At 32.2% G+C, this 24,747-nt stretch overlaps 1 protein-coding gene across 4 annotated transcripts in view; it reads right to left on the reverse strand.

Annotated features, from left to right (window-relative positions):
* LOC123679680 (NF-kappa-B inhibitor cactus-like) overlaps positions 1–24,747 on the reverse strand; it is a 35,311-nt gene that overhangs the window by 3,619 nt on the left and 6,945 nt on the right. The window contains exons 1-3 of one of the 4 annotated variants that reach the window (XM_045617084.1): positions 23,248–23,269; positions 7,617–7,800; positions 3,440–3,792 (exon numbers count right to left, since the gene is read on the reverse strand). In XM_045617084.1, coding sequence (XP_045473040.1) covers positions 3,440–3,792; positions 7,617–7,800; positions 23,248–23,254 — 544 coding nt within the window. In that variant the 5' untranslated portion in view covers positions 23,255–23,269. Of the gene's footprint in view, positions 1–3,439; positions 3,793–7,616; positions 8,196–22,772; positions 22,917–23,247; positions 23,270–24,747 lie in introns of those variants that run through there. The other 3 variants (XM_045617086.1, XM_045617085.1, XM_045617083.1) reach the window with 3 other exon arrangements.

Below are 24,747 nucleotides of genomic sequence, written 5' to 3' on the forward strand. Positions count from 1 at the left end.
AACATAGATAGAGGGAGTAAACGCAGTTTTAACATGTCCCCAACATGGTTAGTTTACGTTGCCGGATTGAGATAAATTTTCAAATCCACAATTTTACTATATCGTTATGAATGTATATTATATTGAATGAAATATATTTATTTGAGTGATTCCCGATTAAATATGCAAATTTGATTATTTGATATCAGATATTTTTCCTAATTGTCGAATTTATAATAAGCAGAATATTTATTATTTTCTGTATCTACCTGCTGAAATCCAAAGTTTGGCAACTTTTGCTCTCCTAGTGTCATCAGTTGTTTCACGTCGTTTGGCGCGCTTGAAGTTTGTTTTCTGAATTTCTGATATATTTAGGTACTTATTTCAATATATTTTGAGTTAATATGAAACGTTGATTCACTTTGGGACATAAGAATTGCGTTCTTTGTGGAGAAACTCGCGAATTGATTGAAATATCGTATCACTGATATGTTTTCATTTCCGCGCGCTTCATGTCAAATTTGATAGTTCATGTTGGGGACAAAATTTGGTTACTGAAAATGACATATGCTCCCTCTATCTATTTTTATTACTCTGAGCTCTGTGCCAAGAAAATATTGACATAAGTAATGAAATAAAGTTTCTTTCCTTGTTATTGAATAAGCAAGATGTTTATATTTGATCTTGTGTAATATCATTGGAGAGAAAACTTTCCTGTACAATTTTGGTATTGAATAATATTTTAACCGCCTCAGGGTATGAAATTCCATTTGGAATGTGAAATAACAAACTAGAGATAACTGACAAAATGAAACAGTGTAAACAGAGAAATCACGATCAGAATTTAGTCAAATCTTTCGAGAAATTCTCGGTACTTTTCAACAATTTTTTTATCATTTTCGACCACTATCCAATTTCCAAATTATATATGGTTTAAAACTGAATTATCACAAAATAATAAAAAATTCTCAGCCTATTAGTGAGGCTTATGCTTTTTCGTCTTCCGCTCCCAAAAAGTCTACACTACACAAGTTATTTTGGGTATTTTAACACTATTATCTCCCGAAAAAAGACTTTCACACATGCGCAGAGCTCCCCCTATAATCGAAAAGGTTATATTGAATGGAATATTCAATGAGCCAACCTGTAAACCCTTATTTCCCCAAATTTCATCAAAATTGATATTACGAAATATTGGTATCCCGAGTATTTTACGTTTGCGTATGAACAAAACGTATCGAAATGTAAATGACACCATCTTCGGCCTAAACTGAATGCTCATACCAAATTTCATCAAAATCGCATGAGAATTGTAGAAGTTAAGGCTTTTACAAGGATTTGCCGACACACAGACAGACATACACTAAACCAAAGTCGTTCAGGATGGTGTAAAACGCATTTTGTGAGTGGGATTGTTAAAATCGGAGATTAGAAATTGTTTTCATACTAAAAAATTATCACAAAGCTGAAGCACTTGCCAATTACGGAAAGTTATCAATACACGGAAATGATCGAAAGAAATCTCTGAATAATTTCATCTTCAACCTCCAAATTAGGAGATTGAACTCATCGATGACGTTTTAACACGGCAGTAAACACGAAATTAACATTTTATTAAACACCTCGTCATCAAAATGATTCAATGACACCATAGTTGCTATGATTACTTAATCCTCAAATACGGATATGCCGAAGACATAAATCTCGAGAATAAAGCGAAACAAAAGCGAGTATATAATGCATCTCGATACAATCTGACAACACGTGAATGTGCAGTGCTAGATTAGAAAAAAAAATTAATAACATCGGGAAATTCCAGACTCGGTTTTTTATCGCTAATAGTATAATTTCGTTATTTTAATTTATGAAAATTTCGTTTACCTGATAGTCGGTTAAGTGTACCAGTTGCATATCTTGTTTCTGAAGCGTTATCTATACGTTTAGTGATCGAGTGAGATTTCGATTAAAATTACAAAATTCCTCGAAATCGGATAATAGGCTAGCTGTAGGAATGAAGGAATGCGTCTACTATTACCTAAAAACCATGACTCGACAACAACAATGTTTAATAAGGCAGATTATGTCACTTTTTTCTGTCTAATTTGAATCTAACGAATCATGGCGTTCGCTTATGACGTAACGGTTAAGTAAACTTTTCATTGTGTATTTTGTGCCTAAGCTGAACGAGAAAAGTCAGCAAAATTTGCTAAATCCTAGTTCTTTATCACTAAACCACGAGTAAACAATCAAATAATGCAAAAACTAATCGAAACGTAAGCACAAAACTCCAAAACGGCTCGAAGTAGGGTTATATCATACGTATGTAACGGGTGTTTTTTTTCGAGGTATATAACTTCAACTTGGCATTACTATTCAAGATGGCGACCTATTTAACAGCTGTCAAGTGATTTATTCTCAGTTTGGTTTGGCTATTCATCATGAAAAGACTCACGCCTGAACAACGCTTACAAATAGTGCAATTTTATTTCGAACATAATGGTTCTGTGCGGAATACGTATCGTTCACTACGTCCATTTTATTTTGTTTAGCGATGAAGCGTACTTCTGGTTGGATGGCTACGTCAACAAACAAAACTGCCGCATTTGGAGTGAAGCTAATCATCAAGTGTATGTCGAAACACCGTTACATCCAGAAAAACTGAGTGTTTGGTGCGCTTTATGGGCTGGTGGAATCATTGGTCCGTATTTCTTCAAAAACGATGATGGCCAGAACGTTACAGTCAATGGTGATCGGTATAGAGCCATGATTACTAACTTTTTCATTCCTGAATTGAACAACCATGATGTCCAGGAGCTGTGGTTCCAAGAAGACGGCGCAACATGTCACATAGCTCGTGCCTCAATCGATTTATTGAAAGACGCGTTTGGTGACCGCCTAATTTCACGTTTTGGACCTATGAATTGGCCTCCAAGATCTTGTGATTTAACACCGCTAGACTACTTTCTGTGGGGCTATGTAAATTCATTGGTCTATGCGGATAAGCCACAAACCCTTGACCATTTGGAAGACAACATTCGCCGTGTTATTGCCGATATACGGCCACAAATGTTGGAAAAAGTCATCGAAAATTGGACGTCCAGATTGGACTACATCCGAGCCAGCCGTGGCGGTCATATGCCAGAAATCATATTTAAAATGTAATGCCACAAGATTATCTTACGGATGAATGAAATTCATGTCAATCGAATAATCCATCGTTCTTTTATTGCAATTTAAAGTTCTATAGCTCTAAAAAAACACCTTTTATATGGGTGACACTTAAAAGTGACGTAACTCGCTCTGATTGGCATTTCAAATATTATAGTCGATTGCTGTATTTCATATTTAAATTCCATTGAAAATGATATTAATCTCGAAGTTCAAACTCAAACAGACTTTTTTGTAATCTATTCCGACTGGGTAAGCTTGAATTATTTGAAAATTTGGTAATTGAACCTACCTTCGTAGTTCCATTGTTCCAAGTCCACACTCTTGTGATTCACGTTGTAAGTCAAAGATAGTGATTTGAATTCTTCTTTTCCAACCGGCTCTAATATCGCTGTACAACAGTTGTAAAGTCCTAGTCTAGCTGCCATGTGAAGAGGAGATTCTCCCCTAGAATTTCTTGTGCCAGGTTGTGCACCTGCCACTATCAGCGCCCTGACTATTTGTGGTTGATTTGTGGCAACAGCCAGATGGATAGGTGATTGTCCATCTTGGTCTAATAAATCTAAATATACAGGGCTTGTCGCTGCTCTTATCAGGTTTACAGCCATATCGGAGTAACAGAAATATATGGCGAGATGGAGATGTCTGGAAGAAAAGGGAACTGTCAGTTTTTTTGAATTTTGGAAGCCGATTTTGGGAGAAATTCAACTTTTTCAAATTATATGATCTATAATAGAACATAGTTCATTTAATTCAATCAGTTTTTTGAACATATCTATACAGGCTCAACGAAGTTTGTAGATCATTTTTTCTTGAACCATTCGGTCCAATAATAAATAATAACATAACCTTTTGAATGCTATACTCGTTTACATCATTTTTGTTATACATTGTGTCCGTAAAGTATGGAACAAATTCATTTTTAGCTAAACAGACCATTTTAAGAAATAATCCTGAAACACGTCGATTTTTAATTTTAATTTACCGTATTTTAAAATAATAATCTAATAGGTATACAGGGTGAATTACTTTCTAGTAATGACGTCAACGTCATTTTTTTTAATGGAACACCCCCATTTTGTCTCAATTTCCCGATTACTCTAGCTGAGCTGATTCCAAAAATGTATCACATGTTGATTCCAATTGGTACAGGGTGGACAAAAATACAATAGTTTTGTGTGTGCTCATAAAGTAACGCGTAACATTCTTTATTAGTTAAATTAACAATATTATCAAAAATACTTGTTGTTTAGCGGCAATTGGTTTGAATGTAACACCCTGTAGTTTGTTACATTTTCAGATTAATAAAAATGAGCTGTTTCCAAACATGTTTGGTACTTGTGGTCTAGCAGACAGAATGTGAAAGAAATTATTTCTTATCAATTTAAAAAAAACATAGTCGTCTAGATCAACATGTGGTACATTTTTGGAATCAGCTCAGCTAGAGTAATCGGAAAATTGAGACAAAATGGGGGTGTTCTATTTAAAAAAATTACGGTTATATACAGGGTGTTCCTCTATTGCCGCTTTATCACGGCGCTGAAATATATCAGAGCTATATTTTTTAATAGGTTGGAAATACACGGGGTCTCTTTGATTTCATTGAATTTTCAGATGAAAATATTAAATATACAGTGTGCTATTCTACAATTCCAACTGATAAAAGATTATAAAAGATTAAAAAAAAATAGGATGACGTCATTACTCGAAAGTAATTCACACCCTGTATATTAGATTATCATTTTAAAATACGGTAAATTAAAATCAAAAATCGACGTGTTTCAGGATCATTTCTTAAAATGGTCTGTTTAGCTAAAAAAGAATTTGTTCCATACTTTACGGACACAGTGTATACAGGGGTGAACAAAAAGAACGAAAAGTAAGCCTTGATATTTTTTTCATATCATGCTGCAAATTTCGCAAAGTTTTCCATGTCATATTAAACAATTACAAAATGAAAAAAAACATCATTGAAGGAACATAATGTGATTTCATAAAAAAGAAACAGAAAACAGGATGGACAAGGAAAGATATTTCAAATATTTTGTCAAAACTAAAATCAATTATTCTGATTGAGATAGATTGAAAAAAAACCTTATTTGAATTGTAGATTATTTTATTCTTCATAAAAATAAACAAGATAGATTATGAAATTCTTCTTGAAAATACTTGTAATGTTTTACATTAATTTCGTTAGCAGATATATTTATTATCGACTTCAAAAGTGTTTTCCGTTGATCTAATTTTCGATCTCTGAAACGTATTACCGATGATTTACGCTTCTGGAAATTTTAACACTCTTAATCATGAGTGACATGTTATCGACTCTGGAACAGATTCTTCGTAAGCGAATATCAGTGAATTCCAACGCGTCAATGAACTTGAAAAATCCCATAAATTTAGCGCAATCGACTTTCCTTTCAGATATTCAATACGACGAGTGAGATAACTTGAAACAACGATGTAGCAATTTGGAATTACCAAGTCGAATTCTTGCATGGCACAAACAGAAAAACTTTCACCATTGGAGCCTCGACTTCTATACGTGCGGTGTTGGTAATGATCGTGATCTTCATCTTGTTCATGGTCGATGAGGAAGTGTACGTAAATTTATTCCGGAAAAAAAAATGTAAACAAATTATGGAAATTGGGAATTTATGCGATTATTATCGACCTACGTGAAAGTTCCTTGAGCAAAAATGTCCTTCCGTTATTAGCAAGATTTACACGTTAATTACCTCAAAATATTCGCAGTCTGCATTAAAAATGGATATATAACTGCGCACTTTCAATTTTATATCCGCATTATTAAAAAAAATCTCTCTTACGCAAATTATCACCTAAAGAAAGACAACAAAATCTTTTAAACAAAATCAATTCGTTATCCTATCTTGTTGAACAAACATTCGTAAATGTTTACAGTCTGAAATAACGTCAATAACATGGCCAATCTTTATGACAGGTATTCCCCAAAAAATAATCAACGCATTAATATGACGTTACTTGAGATAAAAAAACGGTTAAATGAACCTTTTCATTCGTAGATTTTCCTTAGAATTATTGTCTGAAATCCCATATTAAAACCAGGGTGGTCAAATTGTCCAAATTGTTTACTTGGAAATGATTCATTAGGTTTATTGTTGGAAAAACCACATATTTTCGATGATACAATCGTCAATAGTGATTTTTCAAGACAATCAAAAAAGGAAAACCAAGTTAAATCCGGTTTACACATTAAAGCCACTTGTATAAATGGTTTGAGCGTGTAAACCGGCTTTATACAGGGTGTTCCTAAATTGGAGGTACAAAGGAAAATTAGAGATTCATTCAACAATTTCAAGAAAAAAAATGTCCTATAATATGGTCCCGCAAATGCTTTGTTTTCGAGATACAGGGTGTTTCTTGTAGTCCTATTATTTGTGATGATTGTACCAGCTTATCGAATCTTTATTATATTAATTTATTGTGATTTATTGATCACAGCTTACTAACTGGATCTTTATAATGATATGGATTTTTCTAGGAATTACTAGCGAATTGTTTTAAATTTTTTTCTCGAAATTGGTAGCAGATACAACAAATCTACAAGAAACCAAAAAGTGTAGTACTGGACCAAAGTTCCTCTTCACATTTTTCTAAACTAGCAGTGGTCCACCAAAAAAAAGTTGTGGAGGAAAGAAGCGGGCACTGTTCCATAAAAAATACCACCCTGTAGATTTGCATTCAAAATTAGCATATCACATGATGAAAACTCCGAATTGGAATATCTATGTCAAATTTAGGTGAAATATCTTGTGAAGGGAAGGTGCTATGAGAAAAAACTTGAGAAAAAAATCAAACTTTAACACCCTGTATCTCGAAAACAAAGCGTTTGCCAGCCCATGTTTATAAGACTTTTTTCTTAAAATAATCAGAGAAATCTGTTATTTTTGTTTGTACCTCCAATTTAGGAACACTCTGTATTGAAGTCATTACAATAGGAAAATATTGAAGTTATAATGTGAAGATGATTTTTTCGATGTTATTTGCGAAAAATTGAAAATTATCATCATACCTATTAAATATAATTTCTAATAAAAAAACTCTCAAAATTCATCGAGAGAAGCAAATTCTGTATAGAAAGACTCATATTTCAGGATTTAACATATGCAAATTTTATTCTAATACGAGGATATCAAGTCAGTTTTTTGCAGAAAGATACATCATCGATGTAAAATGAAAGTGAGGAGACTTTTTGACGTCAACCAAGACGGTATTTACGCATATCTGAAGTTAAAAACACATAAGCTTCTTGAGATCTAATCCGGTATCATCAATCAATTAAATACAAATCGAAATAGACGTATTGATACAAGTAAACAATAGTCAATTTGGAACTAATATCTGTTTGACGTCATTCGAAAGAACAACCAACCAAAATTGCTACGCTTTTTGAATATTTAATTATTCAATTTAATTAGATTACTTACGTATTCCCGTGTTCGTCTTGCAGAAGAAACTGGCTGCCATCCTCCTTGATCCAAGTTGCCTCCACGGACTTATCGGACGACAAATCGTTTATGCAGGCACCCTCCAACTTAATCTTCGACAAACTCTCGCTGAGATAATACATCCTGTTGTCAACCTTCATGTCTTCGTCCTGGACCTCGTGACCTGACATAAAGTAATCGGAAGAATCAGATTTGGAAAAATTTTCGGACGAGAAAGTTTCGGAAATGTCAGGAGATGAAATAAAGCCACTATCAACAGGCCGCGTATCGTTTTTGGCACTTTTCGCGACGTCTTCCGTAGAAGCAGATGATGTGTTGTCGATTCCGTACATTTTCGAAAACGTTCACTGCACTTTCATAAACTTAAAAGTCAGAAGATTTCACTTCGATGTGACACCGATGGTGTGTGTTGTGCTAATACTGAATTTTAATGAAATTCTCGAGCTAAGTACTTACACCGGCAATTCGGAAAAACCAGAACGGTGCGCAGACTCGTTGGGTATACGTTTGGGAGGACCGCCTACCAATTTGGTTTCGACGAGGATCCCCAATTTGGCACGATATGAAAGTACTTGCCTATTATTTTCACTGGTACCTTATCTCTCGTTTTTATTTATTAGGGGGTATTCCGAACGATAAGAAATGCACAGTTTTAATGGACGCAAATGTGCGGGTTTTACTATTATTCAGATTTTTGGTTTACTTCGAAATATGATGGAAATTGTTATTTTTTTATTTTCGGCTTCGAATAGGAAAAGAAAAAAATTGTCGTATTTTGGTTTGTTATTTGAATAAAAATGATAATAAGTCGGAACGTAAACATTTGGGAGTATTTTGTTTTATTTAATTCAATTTATATGGAATAGAACCGAATTTTTTTTGTGTTTTTCTGTTTCTGAGTGAAAATTTGAGAAAACGATCGCACCAAAAAGCTAGTATCTGCTCCCCATATATATTTAATGAATTATTGTGGATGCAAATTCATTATCAAATAAAATGAAACAAAAAAACAGGGTTAGAACTATTAAGAGGTCAACTACAGGGATATCGAAAACCGTTAGCGATACAGGCTGGCTTAAATTACAAAAAAGTTGCGTTATTCATGGATTAGTGTGTTGGTGTGAACAGATCCGAAATATCTCCATTAGTTCTTGAGATATTTCGAAAAAACTAAAAACCGAGATTTTCTTTTATTTCTGTTTAACTTATTTGTTTTTGGAGGTAACTTGTCGAAATTTGGTTTATAGCTATTATCCAATATAGAGATACTAATGGTGTCTTCAGATTTTTTCTGTTTTCCATTGTTTTAGATACGCGATGATTTCACTTAACAACTCTTCAAATTTGCGTACCTAGACTCGATATTTTTGTAGAGTGTGATACTTTGTTGAATTTGTAATTTTTTTCTTTATCGCCTCATAAGAAAAACCAATATGGCGTCCATAAGGAAAAAAGTTGACTATCGCGTCTCTGAAACAATGGAAAACAGATAAATCTGAAGACACCATTAGTATCTCTATATTGGATAATGACTACAAACTAAATTTCGTTAAGTTATCTCCAGAAACAAATGAGCTATACAGAAAAAAAGGCAATCTCGATTTTCAGTTTTTTTGAGATATCTCGGGAACCAATGGAGATATTTTGGATCCATCAACACAAACACAATAATCCCTAAATAACGCAACTTTTTTGTAGTTCAAGCCACCCTGTACAGTTTTCGATATCCCTGTACTGCCCCTCTAAATAGTTCTAACCTTGTATATAATATTCATTAATATTTTGTGGAAATTATTTCATTTTATTTAAAAGATGTTTTCAGAAAATATTTTCAACTTATTTTGAAACCTGAATCTAAAATAGGAACAAATAGGTAACACTGCAGTGCCATTTTTTGAGATTCAGAGGATGTGGAAGAGAAATAGGATTACAAATTTTACACCATAATTCATCATTTTCCAATAAGAGGTTTCATTTCAAAACAACCACTATCTGGGCAGCTGTCACTTTTGAAGATTTCTTTTTTTGACATCCAACAAGTAAAAACTACGCCATTATTAAAAGTGGAACGATAAACGCTCAAAAAAAGCAATGCACCACAATCGATCAAAGACCTTAAAGATTATTTACAATGAAATAAACATCGATTGATTTCTTTTGGAATATATAATCGATTTTTCTCAATCGAAATGAAACGTCTTATTGGAAAAGCCTTTAGTTGTCGATAAAAAATATAATAGTCATTTTTAGATTTCATTCTAACGAATGAGGGAAATAAGTAAAACAAAATTGCTATATAACTAAGATTGAAAAACATCCGTGGAAACGTAAAATTTCCACATCTTACCACTGTGTTTTCCAATCAAAAATTTTATGGTTACGGTATTGTTACATTTCCTAATTGAATATTCTGCAACCTTTCGCAGAATTTTTGTCGGAATTACCAATACAAAGTTTATTACAGTTTGACCGTTGCCTTTTTGCCTATTCTAAGTACTCATTCAATTTAGAAATTCCTATTTACCTGTAAACAAACGTAAAGTCAAGCTTTCGAAAACATCTGTACAAATAGGTCATAACGTAAGGGATGGAAAAACCAACAATTAGAATTGACAGACGGTCAGTAAACTCTGTAAGGGAAAGTAGCACGTGATGGCATGGTGCGCATAATGACATACCCATAATTATTCTAAATATGTAAATAATAATGATAATTGTGTCAAAACCTTTGGCGCAATTGTATCAGGTAGAGACTACTTTGACTAGAAAAAGTCTACCTGATACAGGTGATTCAATATAAATATCAAAGACTTCCCTTTCGACTATATTTATTTATTTTATTTATTTAATACATAATTCTACAAATCGTCAATACATTGATGTTCCCATAGAATTAATGTTTCGCAAAAAAATCTATTTGTTATTCAATATAATTATAAAATTATTACGATAAAACCTCGAATATATCTAGTGCAAATTTTAACCTTGTAAATTCATTTAGTTTCCGAACCCTGAGATGAAAAATTGTATTTAAAAAATACAAAAAATCCGAAATATATTTACATAATACGTTATTACTTCAATTTATTGACTATTTTATTGAACTTAATATATTTGAATAATTTTGTTTCTTCTTTTGGTTGATGTAAAATTTTATCAGTTGGAATATATATTTAATATTTTCATCTGAAAATTCAATGAAAACCCCGTGTATTTCCAAACTATTAAAAAATATAGCTCTGATATATTTCAGCGCCTTGATAGAGTGTCAATGGAGGAACACCTTGTACATAACCGCCATTTTTTTCATATAGAACACCCCCATTTTGTCTCAATTTTCCGATTACTCTAGCTGAGCTGATTCCAAAAAAGTATCACATGTTGATTCCAATTGGTACAGGGTGTACAAAAATACAATAGTTTTGATGTGTGTGCTCATAAAGTAACGCGTAACATTCTTTATTAGTTAAATTATCAATATTATCAAAAATACTCATTGTCTAGCGGCAATTGGTTTAAATGTAACACCCTGTAGTTTGTTACATTTTTAGATTAATAAAAATGAGCTGTTTCTAAACATGTTTGGTATTTGTGGTCTAGCAAACAGAATATGAAAGAAATTATTTCTTATTTTTAGACATTTTTATTAATCTAAAAAATGTACCTAACTACAGGGTGTTACATTCAAACCAATTGCGGCTAGACAATAAGTATTTTTGATAATATTGTTAATTTAACTAATAAAGAATATTACGCGTTACTTTATGAGCACCACTAAACTATTGTATTTTTGTCCACCCTGTACCAATTGGAATCAACATGTGATACATTTTTGGAATCAGCTCAGCTAGAGTAATCGGAAAATTGAGACAAAAAGGGAGTGTTTCATTTAAAAAAAATGACTGTGACGTCATAAGTTGAAAGTAATTCACCCTGTATATTAGATTATTATTTTAAAATACGGTAAATAAAAATAAAAAATCGACGTGTTTCAGGATTATTTCTTAAAATGGTCTGTTTAGCTAAAAATGAATTTATCTGCCAAAAACAATTTTTTCTGGTGAATAACAAAACATATACCAATTTAATACTCAACAAAATTCGATGAATAGATAGGTACTATTGCCTATAATGAATTAACTCTGTATTGAGCCAAATAAATTAGGCAAAACAGGACGGCAAAATTTTTTTTTTTACTGGGGCGCCAAAATGTCTGGCGCCGGCTCTGTCATATTTTTTTTCAATTTTTTTATACATTCGACTTACTATATAAATCAGAAACAAATAATAAACCACTGTACCAAATTTGCACTTTTTTCTTGCGAACAAATGTCCTTGAATCAAAAAAAAGCTCAGGTGCACATAAATTCAACATTTCAAATTTCAACCAAACGTTTAAGTATTAGGAAAAATCAATTTATCTATTATTCTCAGTAATCCCATAAAAATATCGCTTAAACCAACCGATAAGTGTCGTACAACTTGACATAGTACCAAATTTGAAAAACCAGTGTTATCGCTGTGAATATATCGCGAGATTCGATTGTCTCAAAGTCTAACTCACCACAAAATACCTGATGATTCAATGTTAAATACTCTGATGGTATACCATCTGGGATTGGAAGTACACATTACAACATAGATTTTAGGAAAGCAATTAATCAACAGTGGATTCTTTGAAGGCGATTCAAGATACTGTGGGCAGTTCGATGTTGGATTTCTTCAGGAAAAATAACTCATGGGTTAGTTCCCATACCTTTCTACCAACATCTACTTTCTTTGGAGTTTCCGACGTAAATATTTTTCAGTTTTATTGTTTGCGATAATGAAATCATTTCAGAAAATAATTCGAATCCTTCCTTATAGTCACATTTTATGACTTCCAAAAGCATATAAAATCATTGTTATTTTCACTCAAGTAGGATGTTTTATGACGGTGAATTCGGTAATGAATACTGAGTAACAAAACAATGCAAAATTTACACAACGATTCATTTCCTTATGCTAGAAAAATATCCAAATCTAAAGATTATTCAACAAAACACGAATTATAAAATAAAAAAAAGCATTTAGCCACATAAGATTCGAACCTGTGATCGACAGATCGATGAATAAGCATTACACCCAAAGAGTATAATTGAAACCTAAGAGTAATAAACATAGAAAAAGGGAGCATATGTCATTTTCAGTAAGCAAATTTTGTCCCCAACATGAACTATCAAATTTGACATGAAGCGCGCGGAAATGAAAACATATCAGTGATACGATATTTCACTCAATTCGCGAGTTTCTCCACAAAGAACGCACTTCTTATGTCCCAAAGTGAATCAACGTTTCATATGAATTCAAAATATATTCAAATAAATACCTAAATATATCAGAAATTCAGAAAACAAACTTCAAGCGAGCCAAATGACGTGAAACAACTGATGACACTAGGAGAGCAAAAGTTGCCAAACCGTGGATTAGAGCAGGTAGATACAGAAAATAATAAATATTCTGCTTATTATAAATTGGACAATTAGGAAAAAATATCGGTTTCCAAATATTCAAATTTGCATATTTAGTCGCAAATCACTCAAATTAATATATTTCATTCAATACAATATACCGGGTGTTCTATCATTAGGCTCCATTAGAGCAGCATTCTCAAATTGTTTGGAAATACACAGGGTTTCCCAAAAAAGTGTGAATGACCAAACATATTTTTTTATGGAACACCCTGTTTTTTATTGAATTTTCTAATTGCGTGGAATGTGGAATGAATAAACCTGAGTTTCATATGCTTAACCGTTTTTGAGATATTTCGATTTTTCATAAATTGAAAGGTCTTTGGAAAAACCTAATGACTCCGATATTAATAAATCAATTCAAAAGAGATTTCGAGAATGAATCATAGAAGAACGAAGGTAAGTACTAACTTTTTGATAATCACTGAAAACTCTGCTGGGTGTTCAAAATAGACAATTAATTGATGACTTATTCAAACGTTAATATCGGGCTCATTCCGAATGGCAACCTTGTATTTTATCTTTTATTAGGTAGCGAATTCTATTATCTTCGAAAAATCCTCTACCAAATGATTAAAAGATTAAAATAGAGGGAATAATAATAATATTTGGAATAAGCTCGATATCAATTCTTGAATGAGTCATCGATGAAATTTCTCATTTTGAACACCTAATAGGTTTTCCTCATATTAACAAATATAGATAGAGGAAGCATATGTCATTTTCAGTAAGCAAATTTTTTCCCCAACATGAACTATCGAATTTGACATGAAGCGCGCGGAAATGAAAGCATATCAGTGATACGATATTTCACTCAATTCGCGAGTTTCTCCACAAAGAACGCACTTCTTATGTCCCATAGTAAATCAACGTTTCTTATCAACTCGAAATATATTGAAATAAATACCTAAATATATCAGAAATTCAGAAAACAAACTTCAAGCGCGCCAAATGACGTGAAACAACTGATGACACTAGGAGAGCAAAAGTTGCCAAACCTTGGATTTCAGCAGGTAGATACAGAAAATATCTACTTATTATAAATTCGACAATTAGGAAAAATATCGGATTCCAAATATTCAAATTTGCATATTTAATCGGGAATCACTCAAATAAATATATTTCATTCAATATAATATACATTCATAACGATATATTAAAATTGTGAATTTGAAAATATATCACAATCCGAAAACGTAATCTAACCATGTTGAGGACATGTAAAAATTGCGTGTACTCCCTCTATATATGTTTATTACTCTATGGGTTTATCCAAAGTCCCTTCAATTTATAAAAAATTGAAATATCTCAAATGTTTTGAGCAAATGAAACGAACAAACTATGCAAAATTCGAACTGAAAATCGAAAAAAATGAGTCAATTCGGGAAATCGATCATTCATGCGCCAATTGCGCCCTTGGTTACCATATATACCTAAATACAATTCTGTGGCCTCCAAGGGTGCAATGGGCATGAATGAATGAGTCCTCCAATGCTACGGACAAATTGCAATAAATGGTGAGAATTTCAATATCAATATCAGGTGATTTAATGAAATACAAAATTTCAACAAAATTATAATAATAGAAGAGCAATTTAGAAGGTACCATCAGAACTATTCCTTCCGCATTTGAATAATAATCTTTTATTTATATATCTAATTTAACGTTCGCAACTGAAATGAACTTCTACATTATCTCTTTAGGCACCTTAATTTATATTTCATTAAACTAATCGAACCGAATATTAAAACTTCGATTATAAATCTAATAACAAGTTGAACTACTTCTCGATAGACGAAAAAATTACAGATAAATCAGGCAGAAAATAATTAGTGTAGCAGGTAAACTCTTCCACGAATGATATCCGAAAAAAAAATGCATAAATTTATTTGGTGTTTTTTCCACTGCGACAATAACAAGCGCTCGAAAGCTTCTGACGTTAATACTTTCCTCATTTTGAACAATCAAAAAAATATTTCTTCAAATTTCAGCCCTTTGACTACTTTGCTGTCTAGAAAACTATTTAAATAGTTATAAATTATAAATTTTTGAATCTAATTACTAATTAATAATAATAATTAATAATGAAATAGGGTAATGACCATAGCAGTCGATGCCTTCATTCAAAGTAAAAAAAATTAATAATAAACTTAAATTTACAAAACAGAAACAGAAAAAATTAATAATAAACTTGAATTTACAAAACAGAAACTTTTGGTGCTAGGACTTTTTGAATTTCGCGATTTTCTGTAGCCAATTTTAAAAATGATGAATTTTATTTTCTTGACTTTTTTATCCTCCAAAATTCATGAACTTTGTTCTCGATCTAAAAAGATTGCTGATAACCACCATTTTTTGTACTGTAGACAAATTTTTTATTCGATATTTGGATTCTATACATTCCAAATGTAAACAATGAAAATTTCAAGACAGAGGTTAAAAAATTTGTTAATAATGAAACGAAATAAAATAGAAGAAATGCTAATAAAAATACTGCGAATTTAATATTGCGATTTAATATTTCCTCTTATTTGATAGAAAACCTCAACTCATAGGAAAAAATAGTTATTCATTTCTAGATGCCAATAAAATTTTCAAAAATTCATATCTCTAGAACTATTTGATTGAAAACAAAATTATAGTTTCAGAGTTGAGATTTGATGAAAAATTTCATTCGCATTTCAATACTTTTTTAAAGATTTCACGAAATAAATCCTAAAATATGTAATGATTGAAAATTATATCTACCTTAAAATGGAATGAAAACACACAGCACAAAATACAACTCTACAACTGTTTTCAGTACAAAGTTCAATCGGATACTGATCCTTAAACATGCCCTACTGCCTGTTATATCTTATATATCCTTATCAAACTCGATTTTCCAAAAGATGTTTCTGTTGAGTTTTCGATTTGCCAAATTTTTGGTAAAGCCTGTGTAGGTACGTTTAAAATACAATTGGTTATATCCGAGTTCTAAACAGATTCGAAAATAGGTTGGTATATAGGGTATTCAATTTCCGAAAACTCCAAATTACTTGTCGAACATATTGTACAAAGCTGATTGTAAAATGAGATAGGTACGTGGTGTCTACAATATTCAAAATGGGATGAATATTCAGATTGCATATTTGGAACAGATGTGATTCCGGTCTCAGGCAATTCCATTCCAACATTTATTGAATGAAATGTGTCGCCCCATATTTCAAACTGAAAACTTCTAAGCAATACCTAACTGGGAATTCTTGTTCATACTATAATTCAGTATTTATTATGGAATATCATTTAAACGTCACCTTCAATGAAAAAAAACAAATATGAGAATTTAAATTTTAAGCTTTTCGTTTCTATTGCGGAATATGGCAACATCGCCTACAGATAAAAAGAATAGAAAAGGGCATAAAATATAGCTATAATTTGATCAGGTTATAATAGGAGACAACGACCGAGGAAAAGAAACAAAATCATATATTATACATTACTTTGCATTGGTTGTACGAACTATCCTACTAGGCGTTGTCACTTCGTGCAACTGTAACAAAGCGATTTAACCTATTTAATAACTAATTTTAAGTAATTTCTGCCGGTAATTTGAAAAAAATCAATGAATGGAACCAATAATAATTAAGTTTAAATTAGCATTTGCAGCAAAACCCAAATTGAGAAGAATTCCCCATAGCTGAAGTTTCAATCTCTGTTGGTCATTATTGGTTATTCTGCAGAATGAAATAACCAATTCAATTAATAGTTGATTTATCGGTTTTTCTTGATATGAACTCAACTATGAATGCTAAGACTTTGCAATAAAAAATATTGTTTTCAATATCATCGTAGCAATACCAATTTTCAATTTCGAGTTTGCCAATCTAAGTGTTCGGAAATTTTGAATTCAATACAAAAACTTTATTCTTCCTCGAATGAATCACAAATTTATCATTTAAAATAATAAACCAAAAAATTAAATATTGAGACAAATCACACAATTATAAAATTTGGAAACAAGTGAATACAATATTTTTACAGTAAAGTCCTAGTTTGAAGAGTTAAGAGTTTTTGAAAATTCTGTTTGAATGTAAACGAAGGCTTTTTTCATGTCAATAAATATCGCCACTAGACATTTAAAGAAGATTTTTTCGATTGAATCCACACGATTTTTACTAAATGGAAATCCATTCAATTTTGCTTTTATAATAACTACCTAAATAAAAATATTCTGATTTACACATGTATGAGATTTTTTTTAATTTATAAGATGCAGTTTTGTTGCAGTGATGTTGGTAGACTATTGTTGAACGTTTTTCACGTATTGGTCAACCACATTTGTGTTTTCCTACGATTCTTTGTAATATGATAAAAATAATTTTGTGATAACAATTCTCAACTTAAAATCATTGGAAAAAGTATCATTTATATAATATGTGCTAGTTAACTAACAGGGGTTGATTCTACAACTATTTTCAATATAAAATGACCTATAACATATATTGTTTCTCAGGAAATAGGGATCTTGGCTTCAGGACAACTCCAACAACTCCACCCGCATCGTAATACATATGACTAAATTGGTGAGTGTTTATATTTATTCGTACCGTGGAGGAAAAAGTATGATTCATTTCATAATAATTATATAATAAAAAATCGAAAAGAAAATAACCTAATTCCACCTGAATCCTAGTCATTTCTTGTCTTTCACTATTATTGATGATTGTATATAGAAGTATAGTATAAGCCTATAAGACCGTTTTTTAAATGATTTTGTGTATTTTTATTTTTTTTTTTCGTATTGTTGTAACCAGATTGTTCATTTGTCCAATAATTCTTAATAAATACTTTTACAGTCCTGAAGAAGATCCCAAATAGGATCGAAACGTTGACAGTTTAAACTGAGTGTATTATTCACCCTATTAGCAGTCCTGAAGCCAAGATCCCTATTTCCTGAGTTGAATGCAAGGACGAGATTTGTTGGATATATATTGTTTCTTCTTCGCTGAAAATTTAAATTATTTGTTTTTGATTTTTTTAATGTTTTTATTTATTATTATTTTTTATTTGGAATATTATATATTTTTCCTAATTGTCGAATTTATAATATGCAGAATATTTATTATTTTCTGCATCTAGCTGCTCATATCCAAGGTTTAGCAACTTTTGCTCTCCTAGTAACGGGTGTTTTTTTTCGAGGTATATAACTTGTTGGCATTACTTTTCGAGATGGAGACCGATTTAACAGCTGTCAAGTGATTTATTCTCAGTTTGGTTTGGCAATTCATCATGGATAGACTCACGCCTGAACAACGCTTGCAAATAGTGCAATTTTATTTCGAAAATAATGGTTCTGTGCGGAATACGTATCGCGCACTACGTCCATTAGCGATAAAGCGCACTTCTGGTTGAATGGCTACGTCAACAAACAAAACTTCCGCATTTGGAGTGAAGCTAATCCTCAAGTGTATGTCGAAACACCGTTACATCCAGAAAAACTGACTGTTTGTTGCGCTTTATGGGTTGGTGGAATCATTGGTCCGTACTTCTTCAAAAACGATGATGGCCAGAATGTTACAGTCAATGGTGATCGATATAGAGCCATGATTACTGACTTTTTCATTCCCGAATTGAACAGCCATGATGTACAGAAGCTGTGGTTCCAACAAGACGGCGCAACATGTCACACAGCTCGTGCCACAATCGATTTATTGAAAGACACGTTTGGTGACCGCCTAATTTCACATTTTGGACCTGTGAATTGGCCTCCAAGATCTTGTGATTTAACACCGCTAAACTACTTTCTGTAGGGCTATGTAAAGTCATTGGTCTATGCGGATAAGCCACAAACCCTTGACCATTTGGAAGACAACATTCACCGTTTTATTGCCTCAATACGGCCACAAATGTTGGAAAAAGTCATCGAAAATTGGACGTCCAGATTGGACTACATCCGAGCCAGCCGTGGCGGTCATATGCCAGAAATCATATTTAAAATGTAACGCCACAAGATTATCTTGCGGATAAATAAAATTCATGTCAATCGAGTAATCCATCGTTGTTTTATTGCAATTTAAAGTTCTATAGCTCTAAAAAAACACCCTTTACTTTCAATTTAGGATCACCCTGTATTCAACAAATTTTCTCTCGAATTAATCCTACAAGTGGAATCAGAGTGATAAGACCCTCAATATCTATTATAAGTTGATTCTTGTTAATTCCGTTCGATCAGTGAATGAAAGTGGTAAATAAAAATTATTATAAGACGATGTTATTGTATGGAGATTCTGAATTTCGCGAAGAAATGGGCCACATCATTCGTATATCAATATGAAAAATATCATGTTTCATATGCCTTGCGATTTAACAACGGGAAAATTTGCGATATCTACTGGGAAAATACGGGTATTAAACCATTTTATTTATAACTTCCCTCTTAAGAAATATCAGTACCTACAATGTCATATCGCGCTGAACGTAAAGTTTGCACTACGATAAGGAACATTATATCATTACATCATCGAATTTCCAATAAAAGCGGTAAATTTCCTAGAATCCTAGAGTGTGCTCGACACAATGGAAGATTTTTTGTGTATGTAAATTGTTTAAACAAATCCATAATGATAAATATAAAAAATACTCCAGCTTCATTCCTGCAGCAATTACACTCGTGGAGACCAATTATACCCACCCATATATATGTAGTTATGTGGTATCCAAGAGCGCAATTTGGACTTGAATGAACTAACGCTCAAAAGATCTTGTTTTTCTCTTTTTTTATATCCTGCTTGAATTTTCCATGGATTTGACAACTATCAATACAAACTGTTGCATCAAGCTTGAAATTGTTATTCTATATACAGGGTGTTCCAGTTATCGCTGACCAAATTCCACAAGGTGAATCTATAGGTATTTTTCAACAAAAAAAGTGCCTAAAAAGTATGGCTTACTTGGCTTTCGTTCTAAAGTTATTCATCTAATATTTTGGAACGTTTCACAATTTTTTACTAAAAACATAGCATAACTTGAAAACTATCATCTTTATCAAAATTCTTTGTACACCATTAGAAAGAGCGGAAAACCATTGAACAGGGTGTTCCAAATTTCAGTTCAATAACTTTGGCGTCGAATTTTTCACTTATAACTCTAGTATCTATGATTGGATTCATTGTTTTAATTTCTAGGTATTGAAGTCTAGATAATTTAATTATCCAGTGGCGGGTTCAATGATACTTTTCCTATTGAAAATCTACGCCTCTTTCTTTTTGGCATTATTTTCTCGAAATTATATCTATCATTTAGGTAAAGAGAACATTTCTTGAAAAATATTGAGTATTTCCTAAGGATTACAAAAGGCATAAAATATACAGCGTGATCCCTAATTATTCTGGAAGAAAAAAAGATCTGGCATTAATGTAATTAGTAATTACTACCATAGTATCAGCCATATCGTAAGACATTTGAATACCAGAGTCCATAAAATTAGGCGTTCCCTATCTACATAAAATTCACTCTGTATATGTTTTCATAGCATGTCACAAACCACGTTGTTTTGACTTCAGATTTGTGTTCGGAAGAATCATAAAGTATATTGAAACAGATATTTAAGTGTGAAATTCAGTGAAGAACTTATAAACACAAATTCTCACAAGCGCAAAAATCTCTTACTAATTTTTTGAGGTCACTAGGGGGTTGAACCTCATTGAAAATATTCATAATGGCATCAAGATCCCACTTAATCGCCATATTTTCACAAATATTAGTTTACCCCTCCTACTCGTGCTGTTAAAATAAGTGTTTGGGCCATTTTTGATAACCTTTAGTGTTATCAAAATCAGAGGTCAGTTGAATCTTAATTACTGCATAAAATGGTTTGAAATTGGAAGGGAGTTGAATTGATGAATTGGAGCAAAAATTAAAGGTCAACTGAAGTTGAATATTATTGAAAATATATTCTGTTATATCAGCAATACCAATAACCAATGAACCTGCTTAATATAAGTATTTTTCAGAATTTCCGATAAACCAACCTCCCTTAATTTGGTTGATATTAAATATACAGGGAGTATCACGCTCGATGGTAGGTACGTTAGACGTCTACGGAGAACGGAAACCCTATACCTAAAATGAATACTTCAAGAGTTATCGAGGAAGAACTTTAAATAAGGAAAAACCGCAATACGCTCTATTAGTGATGACGTCACACACCGCCATTTTAGTTCTCCTGTCAGTGTTCGGAATCCAAACAAACAAATTGTCATTCAAATTAGTACGTTGTCGTTGAAGAAATTGGCTTATTTTGATAAATGAGATTATTTAAGGAACGATTTTACTATTAATTGATAGACAGAAGGCACGAGATTAATGCCAGTAAGTTCGAACTTGAAGTTCAATTAATAAACACGGCTTTTTACAAAATCTGGGGAATGATACAGGATTCAAACTTACTGGTATTAACCTCGTTCCTTCTGTCTATCAATTAATGCTGAAATTGTTGCTCAAATACTCTTATTTATGAAAATAAGCCAATTCCTTCAACGACACCGTACTAATTTAAATGACAATTTATTTGTTTGGATTCCGAATACTGACAGAAGAACCAAAAATGGCGGTGTGTGACGTCACACTAATAGAGCGTATTCCTCTTTGTGTGGAGAAGTCTTTGACTTCCGGAAAACACATAAAGAATCAAAAATTCGAAATTATGATAATTTTAGTTTCTTTTTTATGTAAGTATAGGGTTTGCTTAAGTAACCCCCACTATTTTCCTACGTAAAATCGACTAAAAATCAAAAAATATAGGTTCTAATTTGAAAATATTGAATTTTGATGGATTTTAGTTGTCCAAGTTCATGATCTTATTATGAACACCCTGTACATTTTTAGTCCAAACCGCAAAGAGTCTTATAATACTACCTATATGCATCTAATCGAAAAAGAAAAAAAAATTCTTCTTGTCTAAGCAACCAAATTCTGAATAATAATAATAATAATAATAATAAAGTTTATTTGCTTTCAACACAACCTAATATAATATTCTAATAATTATTGCAAATAAACACGTTCTCCGTAAACGTCTAACGTACCATCGACCTTGATACACCCTATATATTCGCACAAGTACTAAAGGGTTTTCCAATAAAAGGTTTCATTTCGAATAGCCCACTATCTGGGCAGCTGTCACATTTGAACGCTTCAACAGCGCAAAATCATCTTCACTCATGAGGAACTTTTCACCTCGGAGGTTACGTCAGTGGCGTACCCAATGGGGGGTGGATAAGGGGGATATATCCTCCCCCCAGGGAGGAACATCCATTATAAGTCACAACCTTATATATCTCAACACAATCTTATTATGAGTAGGCAAACTTTTTTAGGAAACTTCTTCAAAAGAAGGACATTTTTTTTCTTCATCCCCCCAAGGCTTGTGTCTGGTACGCCACTGGGTTACGTTAATAAACAGAATTGTCACATTTGCAGCTCGGAAAATCCAAGAATGATTGTTGAAAAGCCTATATCCACTGATTTCTCTAATTTTTTTTAATTCCATATCTTTTATTGGAAAACCTTTTATCGATAGGGATGTGAAGCAATACTAAATACCAGGAAAATACAATTTTCTATAAAAATTTAATAAAATACCTTGTTATCTTCTGTCTCTTCTCGAACCTTATCTGCACAATGCTGCAGCTTATCAGCTGATTCCAGAGAAAAAAATCCCGTTTTTCCACGAAACCATGATAGATATAAAAATGAACAATTTCCCGAAACACAGAAACACACCGAACAAAATTCAACACATTTTCGTATATCCGACGTATAGAATTCAGCTATCCAACGAACTTGGTACAAAGCACATGGAATTCAGAGTAGCAATGTGAACGAACACTGTTGTGAGGGAACGTTCAAAAAACAGGGTTTCCCATATATTAAACTTCTTAGATACGGATGAGGATGGCGACAGACATCAAAGCTTGTTAATTATTGATTAGAAATTGAGTTAATTCGTTTGTTTGTTGTAAATGCATAATGTATCACCTTGCATATTTTGGAAAATTTTGCTCCAAATAAGTAGGTATAGTTATCATTTGATACAACAGGATTTTCAACTACTTACATTTCATTGATGCATCACGAAGAATGCAAGAAACACATTTTCCTCGAAATCTTCTTTGCTACTTTTCAGCCCACAATATATGAGTACAATATTTTCCATATATATCCTTAAACTTCTGAGGTAGTAAACTTTCGGTTAATGTAAAAGCAGATTCAATAATTTCAGGTGGAGTATTTTAAAATTCCAAATCTAATTCGCTTGATGCATCCATTTTTGTTTGTTTCAAAGCTAAATATTGATTCATGTAATTCATAAATGAATATGACGTTTTGAAAAGTGCAATAAATAGATATGACAATCACTTCGGATCACAGATAGATTTTATTTTCTATGGTATCGAAATAGTTTCCTAATATTCTCTCCATAACAGTAGATGGAATGATTCTGTCAAAATGTTCACGAAATCAGGTGTTTCAGTATTATTATTACATATCAAGTAAGGGAATAATAGCATGTGATAAAATTCGAAAAGAGAAAAGAAGAGCTGTATTTTATAGCAGTCGTGGGGAAAAAATTATATACGCATGCTTGGAAGGTTTAATTTTTATTGTAATTTTCATCGAATAAATAAATTATTGTAATTTTAATCGAATAACTTGCAACTTAGCAATTATTCGATTAGTATAGATTTTTTTTTTTGAAAATTTCAGCTTATATCCTATAATTTCGGTTTTTTTTATCATTCTTGTCAATATGTAGTTATCAAAGATCTGAAATGAATAATTCGCATCAAAAAATTGTCTGGGCTGTATTGTACAATTTATTGTGTTTCATTCAAATTGCAATTTATTTGTGAAGACATTTGTTTTGAATTGACTATATCTAAATTAAAGGTACAAATGAAAATGACAGATTATATAACATCAGTCCGCAAACACTTTTTTTTGTGATACAGGTGTTCTCAAGTGTTTCTCTCATAGCACATTCCCTTCTTAAGATATTCAACTTGAATTGGCATAGATATTCCAATTTGAAGAGTTATGGTACTCATTTACCAATTCTGTAGCGAAAATTAATAAAGTTTCGATAAACTGGTTAAGCATCACAAAAAAGTACGACTACAAGAAACACCCTGTATCACGAAAAGAAAGCATTTGTGGGCTCATGTTAATGGGCCATTTTATTCTTAAAATTATCCAAGGTATCTTCCTTTTCCTTCGTAACTCCGATTCAAGAGCCATGGGCGCCCGCAGAAATTTTTCTCAGGGGGGGCAAAATGAATATTATTGACAAACGATAAGGCGTCCATGATTGTCATTGAAAACCGGAAAATTGTTGAGAATCCATTACTTTCCTTTTTTCCATGCCCTTTGGATTGAGAAACTAATATTGAGGGTGTTGTGCAGAAAAATGAGGCAATCAAAATGTCCCCCTCTGCGGGCGCCCATGTCAAGAGCACCCATTAGTATAAGATAAAAACAATCGAATCGAATAAAAAAAAGATATTTCGAGTATTTTGGTTCAAAATTCATTATCAAACCTCTTTTTCTCACATTATAG

This window comes from Harmonia axyridis, chromosome 5, assembly GCF_914767665.1.
Source record: "Harmonia axyridis chromosome 5, icHarAxyr1.1, whole genome shotgun sequence".
NCBI classification, from domain to species: domain Eukaryota; kingdom Metazoa; phylum Arthropoda; class Insecta; order Coleoptera; family Coccinellidae; genus Harmonia; species Harmonia axyridis.